Here is a 10,632-nt window from a genome sequence, read left to right as displayed (position 1 = left end):
ACTACAGTATATGCAGCTGTTTCAATATACATTTGTAAAGTTAATCACTGTATATATTGTACTAAATAAATATTTTTTGAAAACTGCACTTCTACTTTTTGTAGAATTGCAAGACTGCCACTTGTAGGTGGAAGGACAGCTATATTTATTCAGGAGCAAGTTGCAGTTGTAGTGGGCATGGTCCTTCAAGATAATACAATCCGACTGCAGGAAAATAAATCCAGGAGCGAGAGATACAATACAACACACACTTCTAGGGATTTGACAGTGTGAGCATTTCTACAACAGGATGCAAATGGAAAGTACACAGAGTACCTTTTGAGCGTAACTCACCAAGGGTGAAAAAACTGCTCAAATATACAGTACTGCCACATATAGTACTATGTGAATGACATTACTCTAATGTCATTCACATAGTGACATTACATCTATTTGAATTAGAAGTGCATACAGTAGGCCTATTTGTATTCTACAGTATAGCTATACAACTTCTGTATACTGTAGTACATTGCAGTATTTTATAACCCTGAACATTGTGCTTTACATTTGTTTACAATACTGACTTCTCAATAGATTTTGACTGGTTGCAGGTTCATAAAAACAAAGAACAAAAATTGCAGTTGAGCTACTATGATAAATTTTTGTTCATCTTGACAGAAAAATGACATTTGTTTTGAGATTAACATTTTTCTTCTCCCTGAGAACTGTTTTGAACAGTGTGTTTTCTATTTTTTGTGTTTTGTTTACTGACAGCTTGATAGTGTGTCATTTTGATGGTTTGTTTCTGATTTGAGAGCAGTGTTTGGTTTTGAGCATAGGTAAATCTGTTTTGAGGCGAAGGTTTCAAAAATGCTGCTTGAAGATGAGGTTATGTGCTTAATGTTTTAAGAAAAGGTTTCAGAAATGTTTTAGCAATTGAGAGAAACTGTAAATATTCTTTGTTGTGGTGTGCAATGCTGTTTAATGATCCTACAACAAAGATACACATACACAGACTAGTGCTTAGATATGATTTTTAATGAATAAAAACCATTGGTAATACTTTGCACAGCTTGTTGCTTGTTGAACAGAAAACACTTTCTTTAACAAATACAAAACAAATATTCGACAACAACTGCTGAATAACAGAATATTCACGGAATAAACCATATTGAAACAAGCCAACTGACATCAGGAAAATGTGCCTTATTCACAGATTTATTGTTATTACTTTTTTTTTTAAACAAATTCAAAAACATTCTTAAGAAGATATTAATGAATGAGGCCCATTGTCAGTATTTCAGCTTTTAAACTGAAGTGCAGTTAAGTGGTCATCTCAAACGACACATTTTTGGGAGGAAGCAGTGAAGGAAACTGGAAAAACTTCACAGTTTTAAAGTGGTTTAAAATATGAACATTGCAGGAATCTAACAGTAATTCAGCACAAGTGCAAAAGCAACCACAGCAGTAAAAAGAACAAAATGAAGGGAAACAACAACAACAACAAACAAGCAGCAGGAGTTTAGTTATCAATACACCATAACAGAATGAGATCATTCTTTTTTTCAGTCAGTACTCCAATATTGTTCAGCATATTAACAATTCTGTGAAATATTTTTTCATGCTTCCCTTTTGTATATATTTAATATTATCAAATCTTTGTGGCTGCTTGTACAACATAATGAGATGTTCTAGGCAGAAATGAAAATGAAGGACCATAACAGTATGCGCTGTGATCAACTCAGCAACCATTTTAACCATATCCATCGTTCCATGTCATGACCTTGTCATACTCTTGAATTCTATGCTTGATGTGAGCAAGTTTGTTTTTCAGGTATTCACATCTCTCCTTCTTCTCAAGAAATGAAGGGTCCTTTAGGAGAGAAAAAAGAAAAAACAAAATGCTAGAACATTTGCCTCTCTAATTGTATGGCCCTGGATTTCTATAACTATATTACAGTAATTAAGGTAGTGTAAGGGGACTAAGAAAGAAGGGCGCTTTAGTGGGTTTTGACATTTCCCTTGTGGGCCAGCCCCTTTCCGTATCATCCCACCCTTCCTTCTCCGGTCATTCAGACAGTAACGCAACACAACACACGTAACATGGAAGAGGCAAAATAAACACTGGGACCCACCAGCAGGGGCACAGCAACATGTTTTGGGCCCCAGGCACATTAGAGCTTCCTCCTCATCCCAAGAAAACAAAGGAAAATATCAAATACATAATGTATTTGGGTGGAGTGGTGTGGGCTAAACAAAAGGCATAAAGTATCCTTTATGAAGATGCAGTATTATTTATTCGTTATTATAAGGAAGTTTAAAAATTTGTTTAGTTAGGTCTACCCCAACCTGCAGTCTGACTCCTGCCCACCAGATAGTTTTAAAAGACTGTTGATCATATACTAGGTGTGTAAGAAAATAGATCAAAGTATTGCAATATTATTTTGCAGTATTGTATCAATTATCGGCTACACTGCATTGGGATGGCTCCCTGTACAGCTATATGTAATTATGCCTCGCGCCCATAGATTCCAGGTAGGCTCCGGACGCACCGTAGCCCCTACTAGGAAGAAGCCAATAAGATGGATGGATGGATAGATGGATGCATCAACAAAAACACAGTATCCATTTTTAATTAACAGTTTACATGCAAATATTGGTGGCAGACAGAGGGTCATTTTGTGTTGTGTTTAATTCCCACTTTTCATCGACAATTTACTTTTCTTTCACTCAGATTTTATGTATATGGTGTTTTTTCCCATACAATAACAGTGCACAGCCTGAATTTATACTCTTACTATCTGCCACCACTTCTTAATTATTTTTATTTCTTTTTTAAACAAGCACAGCACTCTGCAAATCTAGCAACCTTTTGAATGGTTAAAGTATCAATGAATATTATTCACTACTCCAACAAGTAAAACTTACGTTTTTCTTCCGCTGATATTCCTGAAGGATTCGGTTTATGCGGTCAGATTCCTAAAGGAACAAAGAAATGTGTGACAAACAGTTCTGGTCTGCAAAATTAAAGTTATTTGGAGTTGAAATCCAATTCCAAATTACTATAGTTCTCCCAAAACACCCAGAATTAGAATTAGGTCTGGGGAAATTGGGTGCATAATATGGAAGTCTAGAAAAATACAACATACTACATAAAAACAGGACTGTTACTTCGCATTTTTCAAAATCGGCCCAGGATGGACTGTGTCAGATATCAGAGTAGAAAACACTTTCAGAGTAAATTTCAGAACTGAACTGAACAGAACAGAACAGTTCTTAACAGAACAGTTCAATTGATTACATTAATTCCTGAGTTAACAGAGTCCGTGTTGTATCTCATGTGTATACAATGCTCATGGCAATGTATTGTCGCTATCAGGCAAAGATAACTCTGGATAAGAGTGTCTGCTAAATGCCGTAAATGTAAATGTGTGTTGAAAATCTTATATTTTTTCACTTTTTGACATAATGTGAATCTGGCAGATGTTCCAAAATGCTTGGAATACAATACAAAACGTTGCAATTTTGGAGATGAGGTTATTGCGTAACAGCAACAATATGTATTATTAGGAACATTTCTCACTACTTAAAGTATAATTTAAAAATTACTAGGCATACAAATGTACAAACTGTTACATTTTCTTAACTTAATTAATTAGAACCCAGTTTTTGTGAGCTAGATGAAACAGAACAACATAGGGAACCAGTAAATAACAACAGACCATCTGATTTGAAGGGTGTTGAGGCAAGTTGCGCATCATGCCATCCACCTCATCAAACTTTTTGAGAGTTGCATTCACTTCTGCATGCAGTTCTTTATATTCAGAATATTGATCATTGAACACTGCTTTGTACTGGTCCCGCTCTTCATCAGTTCGGATGGATGGGTATTTCCTGCAAACAAACAAAACAAACGCATCACATATTTGCCAAGGAGAAGACATTCAAACACCTGAAATAAAAAGTACTCACGATATGTAGTCTGGCACGATCACAGGTTTAGGAATGTATCCAGATAAAATAGGCCCTTTAACCAGTTTGGTCTTAGAAGCTGGGGATGCTGCTGGGTATGCATTGTTAACTGGAGCTGCAGAGGAGACAAGTATCGATTCAGGAATTCTTGGTCTATCCACTGTCTGGAAGAGAAGATAAAATAATGCAAGTATTACCTTACAATTTGACATACAATACAACAAATACAACTTCTAAAAACAGAGAGTAATGGACTAGTTACCGAAGACTGGATTGCAGGAAAGTCTGATGGCTGCATCTGAGTAAAAGGAGGGTAGGGGGAAGACAAAAACAGTCAAATAAATAGTTAATATGAAAAACAATTATTATTATATTTTAAATAATGAGAAAAAAATTGCTTTTTATGCGTGATCATCAATATTTAGCATTTGTTTTATTCATTAATATTCACAGAAATGCTACTTCTGTGAACATGCTACAAATTACATTTAGATATAAAATAAAATGTAAAAAAATACTAATATTACTGTGGTTGTATTTACTACTAGAGATGTAACAACACAAAAGTCAATGTATGGTTTACACCACCGTTTGGTTTTGAACTAGTTCTTAAAAAGTTTGGTTTGGTAAAAAACAAAAACAAAAACAAAAATAACTGATTGGTACGAATACACATTATTACTATTAAACCTTTTTATTATTACTTAAGTGATTAGAAATCTCTTAATGAGATCTGATGTTTTCCAACACTCAGAAATACAACAGGCTCACCTCATGTCCATACTTTTCTCTGTAGCGTCGTTTAGCCTCACGCCTCCACAACTTCAGGCACACAATAGCTCCTATCAGGTACACCAGCATGGCCACAAAAAGAAAAATGATAGCTGCTGTCTGACCAGCCTCAGTACGGCAGAAAGCTGCATTGATGCCGTTATTGAAGGCTGGGTAATAGCAAAGCCCGCCTCGCGTTGTGTCCCTTACATAGACAATACCAGCAGCCATATAAAGTATAGCGAGAGCCAGGTTGATTGAAAATTCGGTCAAAGGCCACCAATTTGAATCTAAAAGGATAGCACGATAGTACATGGTCATGCCTAGCACTAGCATGATAACGGTCACTATCCATGCCAGCCCAGCCACAACAAGAACAAATGGTGTCTTAGGACCTGTGTAATAAGCCTCTCCATAGCCTCCACCATAGATGCCGCCATATCCACCGTAGAGCTGAGGCTGGGAGTATCCAAACAAGTTATTCCACTCATTGTCTTTGTGAATGTATGCACAGACACATGCAAAAACTGCTGCCCCTAACAGCAGCTCAATACAACCTAGAATCCTCAGCAGTCCTGCCCAAGACTTCATGTAGGCGTAACGCTGATGGTATTCCTCAACTCTCTCACTGTAGGTCATAACAGTGTGTGCAGTGCGACCATCCACTGATTCCAGATGGTCTCCTAATAGCATAGCTTCTCGTTCTTTGTGAGAGTTATAGCTGCCACCAGAGCCCCCATACTTGTCCTGGTATGAGCTGGGAACTGAGGGTGAGTGAGGAGGTGAGCACCGAACACCCTCTGTGGTGGTGTTGTAATTACTGGATGCAGGCATTGAAGTCTTGCTGCTCCTGTTGCTCCCACGAAAAAAGTTCTTCCACGAGTCTGGAATGAAGCGGTGGACGGGTTTGATGTCGATAGCTGGATCCTCGTTGTCTTCACTCCCGCTGGGGTCAAACTCAGGTCCAATAGGAGGCTGGTCTGGCAGAGGAGGAGGTGGTAGAGGGTCGGAGCTCAGAGCCAGGTCTGAAAACCTCTGACTTCCTAAACCAGGGAGGTCTTCATTTCTCTGTAAAGGGCCTATGGGCAAATCATCATACTGGGCCGCATTTCGGACACGCTCAAAGCGTTCCGGAGAGCCCCTTCCAGAGGACATGGGGAATGGAGTTTGCCCTGGATAGATGTGAATTCAGATTCAGAATTCAGAAATGAAATACATTTGACCTCAATACTTCTATATGAGGGGAAACTTTTTCTGTTGTAAACCATTTTATAAAACTGCAGGGATGCTTTTTAGTACATATTTTGACTCCATAACGCACATTACTACATTGCTCATTATTTTCCCCCTCATTTCAGAAGCCTTAATAAACAAACATTGGCTGTAGACATGCAAGTGCCACCAGGAAGCAAGCAGAGACATACTACCAAACCAAAGTTCACCATGGAAGAGATAATGGATTAGAAAGCAAAGAATACAGCCCATGACAAAAGGATATGTCTTATAGAGCAATGGAGTCCAACGCTGCCTTCACATGTTCCTCAGAAGCTTCTGTTTCCTGTTTTTCAAAACTGATCAATGTGTCAATGTGTTTAACTGATGGGAAGTTGTAGAAACCATTTTACAAGGGTACTTCATGTTTGTATTGTTTTAATATGCACCTGGAGTTCCCCAGTTAGAAGATCATGCAGTTCTGACAGCACATGAAGGCAACATCAGATAAAAACACACACAATTAATGAAATATTAGCCCCATATTTTTAGGCAATGTACACAGAATGTGAAGAATGTAAAGGGAATGAAATCCATGGACCAGCTGTAAGACAATAGGCCTATATCAGACACAGTAGCTCTCTCCAGGACAGGCTATCCAGCTCTGTAACATGAACAGATCTCTGATACTCCTGTAACCGAACCCCACATATCCCTCACAGAGAAACAAGGCTGTTGATTCAGAGCCTGTAGAGGAAAAGGCTGCAGCCCAAACATTTTCTAGGCACAGATAGCCTAAAGAAATTGTTAACTGGCAAGAGAGCAAACAGAACAAGCCCATTCAAGTCATTTAGGATCTGGTGTCTAATCAAAATTTACTTTCGCTGTTTCAGTGGTCAGAGCTTAGGTTAGGTTTGGTTAGGTTTTCGACCATCAAACTCCTTAATTAAACAGAATTTGCCTGCTGAAATAAGATGAACAGAATTATTTCCAAACAAAAAAAAAGCATTTTGTAGAATACCTCTTTCACACGCAGTCACTCAGCAAGACTTACATTGGCTTGCAGTTCATTGGGCATACCTTGCCTGGCTTGGCCATTCATTAACGCAGTGACCTGAGGGAACAAAAAGGCTATAAATGTCTTGCCTAAGCTGTGTCAGTGAATAAAAGACACACCTTGTAAACTACAAATATAGACAGAATTCATGATTACAGGAAATAATTTAATTAGTTTCAACTAATCTAAATTCACAGCTGAAAGATCACAGCTGAGAGATTGTCAGAGCAGGACCTCATCATATCTGACCAAAACACCACCAGTGCAACTTGATCAGAGAAAACCAAAAATGTGTTTTTCGGTAGCTGAATGCTAAACATGACTGAAAAAATACAGATCTGCATTTTTGTGCGGAAATAAGACCCCTTTCCGCTGGCATTCCATAGTTCGTGAGTACTAAGAATGTAAACAACTTTTCAACCTTACAGTGTGTAACCATTTAAAGGGAATTTGGGGAGAAACTAGCATACCTGCCTCTACTTATCGTTTCAAAACAGTCCATCCCTGTTCTGTGATCTATATCCGTCAACAGATAGAAAAAACGGGACACAACCAAAGCAAGCATGAGAGACACGCTTATAACAAACAAGTCTACCATTGGCTGCACAATATCGACGTAGCCACAAGTTATCATTCCGGTCTCTTAAAGAACAGATAAACAGGTAATACTTCAAAAGAAAGTCTGGTTTAGGGAAAATTATTTTGTTAAGAAAAAGATAGGTACGTGAAAATGCCACAGTTTACGTGTTTGACGCTCTTACCTTTCCTTTCTCAGGGAAAATAAGTTAGCAACGGCTCTGTGCATTTTCTCTCCTGAAGCCAGCCAGAGGTTTGGAAATTCACACCACGTGACCGGCCTATCCCCGAGTGTGACGTCAGAGACTGAAACTCGTACATGTACCTGAAGAGGGAAGTAAAGAAGCAGCAAAACTGATCATTAAATTCCGTGTGTATCATCTGCATTCAGTATCTGTGCCAGAGCTGTGTCATAATGACAGTTCTAGGAAACACTGAAACGTTTAGAGGGCAGTAAATTCAGAGGACGGGTAGTGGAAAGAGTTAAAGTAATGTCATGTGAGTTTGACAAAGAGCCCTTAATATGCCTAAAATAATAATTCCAAGAATGTCATACAATAAACACACATCTTCCTTGTGTGTTACCCTAAGTTGTTTAGACTGTATGGAAAGCTATAAGAAAACTGCTTCTAAAAAGGTGCTCATGTGAAGGAGAAGTCTGTGGATAAAATCAGATAAAAATAAACAAAATATAGATTAATTAGTACATTTAATACATATATTAGATTTTGCTCAGGATATAGGTCTTTTTTCCATTTTAGCTTCTCTGACTTAGAGGCTAAAGTCAAAGGTCACATGACCAATGACCAATAGTCAATAGCAGTATAAGAGGTTTTGCCATTAGCCCACCTATAACTCTCAAAAACAAACTTATACTGGTTTGAAGCACACAGCATTTCAGTTATATGATCACTGCAACAGCATATACAAACTATTATTTGTTTTCTTTAAATATTAGCTTTTGTTAAGATGGTGGCTTAGTTATTCTTTAAGTGTAGCTGGCTACAAATAGCATGACAGTATGTTACACACTTACATAGGCCTGTATTTGAATCTGTGCTGTCAGTAAAACACTTTGTCAGAGTTTACAGCCCACCTTTATAAATTGTGCACAATAATACAGTACATGTGGGGGTAGTTGTGTATGTCTCCATGTATATATATATATATATATATATATATATATATATATATATATATATATATATATATATATATATGAACACGCATGCATTTGTCAAATATATATATTGTGTAACACTGTGGCTTGGATGTGGTAATTCATCCACCTACACTCAGTCGTGTTGACCTGCAGCTTAGCAAATCTGCATGATTCTGAGCTGTGATGTACAGGCCACCCCCGCAGCCCAACGGTGCATGAAGGGCATAATCTTGCGAAACTCTGGGCATAGAAGTCTTTTGTGACTGGGACATTAACTGGCTATCCCATCAGTTTTCTTGTGCTTGTATGTTAGCGTATGTTAGGGTCAGGATGTTTATAAAAAAAAAATAAAAAAAAAAAATGTAAAAAAAGAGGACACACGGACGTCAACAATGAATTTTGTGGTAGGGGCATTTAAGGAGACTGTAGAAATGTATATGTGAAGGTAAATAGGACCTTTAAAACATGCAACTACTTTACTACATTAACATATACTCATTTATCAACAGGGATGAAGATTACTAAAATATTCTACTCAAGGGTTAAACTTAACAAAAATACAAAGAATACTCATCTCAGACTGAGCAGCAGAAACCTGTTCTCCAAAATAAATCAACCTCATTAAAAGACCCATCACTACAAGCCTCAGTGGATATGAAAAGTGTACCCCTGTTAAAATTCCAGGTTTAGTGATGTCAAAAATGAGACCAAGATAAATAATTTCAGAACTTTTTCCATCTTTAATGTGACCTATTATCTGTACATCTCAATTGAAAAACTGAAATCTTTAGGGGGGGGAAGTAAAAAATAAAACTAAAATAATGTGGTAGCATAAGTGGACACACCCTTAAACTAATCCTTTGTTGAAGCACCATTTGATGTTATTACAGCACTCAGTCTTTTTGGGAGCATATCAGCATGGCACATCTTGACTTAGCAATAGTTGCCCACTCTTCTTTGCAAAAACGCTCCAAATCCGTAAGATTGCGGGGGCATCTCCTATGTACAGCCCTCTTTAGATCACCCCACAGATTTTTGGATTCAGACCTGGGCTCTGGCTGGGCTGTAACTTGGACAAATGTTTTGGGTCGTTGTCGTGCTGAAAGAAGTTCCTTTTCATCTTCAGCTTTCTTGCAGAAACCTAGAGGTTTTGTGCTAACATTGACTGGTATTTGGAACTGTTCATAATTCCTTCCACCTTCACCAAGGCCCCAGTACCAGCTGAAGAACACCAGCCCTACAGCTGGTGTTGTTTTGGTGATGTGCAGTGTTGTTTTTGCGCCAAACATACCTTTTGTAATTATGGCCGAAAAGTTCAACCTTGGTTTCGTCAGACCATAACACATAATTTTTCCAAATGGTTTTAGGAAAGTTCGTTCCAGAAATTCTTGCAACTCCTTTAATGTTACTGTAGTCCTCTTGGTAACTTCCCTAACCAGTTTTCTACTTGTCTTTTCATCAGTTTTGGAGGGACGTCCTCTTGGCAATGTAACTGTTGTTCTATGTTTTCTCCACTTGATGATGACTGTCTTCACTATGTTCCATGGTATATCTAATGCCTTGGAAATTCCTCTGTAACCTTCTCCTCTGGTGACTGTTGCCTCTGACAATGTGATCCCGCTGATGCTTTAGGAGCTCTCTGCAAAAATATCAGAAAAATGCTACTAGAACAACTGAACTTCTTTGGGGTTAATCAGAGGCACTTTAAATGATGGCAGGTGTCTACTGGTTTCTATTTAACATGAGTATGAATGTAATTGGTTCATTCTGAACACATCCACGCCCCCAGTTAGAAGAGGGTGTGCACTATTTTTTTTACTTTTGACTTCCCCCCTAAAGATTTAAGTTTTTTAGTTTTTCCTCGTGCCTTATGTCTGGCATCTTTGATGAAGAGTTTCTCAAC

General features: G+C 38.0%; 1 protein-coding gene across 7 annotated transcripts; it reads right to left on the bottom strand.

The window, feature by feature from the left end:
* Nucleotides 1-996: 996 nt before the first annotated feature.
* On the bottom strand, nucleotides 997-7,813 carry marveld2a (MARVEL domain containing 2a). 7 transcript variants are annotated; one of them, XM_072658488.1, is made up of 9 exons: nucleotides 7,753-7,813; nucleotides 7,462-7,507; nucleotides 6,989-7,048; nucleotides 4,723-5,894; nucleotides 4,214-4,249; nucleotides 3,952-4,115; nucleotides 3,702-3,873; nucleotides 2,908-2,958; nucleotides 997-1,852 (listed from the first exon to the last, which is right to left on the bottom strand). In XM_072658488.1, exons 4-9 carry the CDS (start codon nucleotides 5,875-5,877, stop codon nucleotides 1,733-1,735), a joined length of 1,698 nt encoding a protein of 565 aa, XP_072514589.1. In that variant the 5' UTR covers nucleotides 5,878-5,894; nucleotides 6,989-7,048; nucleotides 7,462-7,507; nucleotides 7,753-7,813; the 3' UTR covers nucleotides 997-1,732. The 7 variants fall into 7 exon arrangements, with proteins under 7 accessions (XP_072514589.1, XP_072514585.1, XP_072514587.1 ...); XM_072658484.1 differs by having other exon boundaries at nucleotides 7,015-7,048; XM_072658486.1 differs by having other exon boundaries at nucleotides 6,956-7,048; nucleotides 7,466-7,507.
* Between the last annotated feature and the right edge of the window lie 2,819 nt (nucleotides 7,814-10,632).

The sequence above is a fragment of the Salminus brasiliensis genome, chromosome 16, assembly GCF_030463535.1.
Source record: "Salminus brasiliensis chromosome 16, fSalBra1.hap2, whole genome shotgun sequence".
Lineage (NCBI taxonomy): Eukaryota > Metazoa > Chordata > Actinopteri > Characiformes > Bryconidae > Salminus > Salminus brasiliensis.
This window is presented reverse-complemented; position numbering and strand designations above follow the sequence as displayed.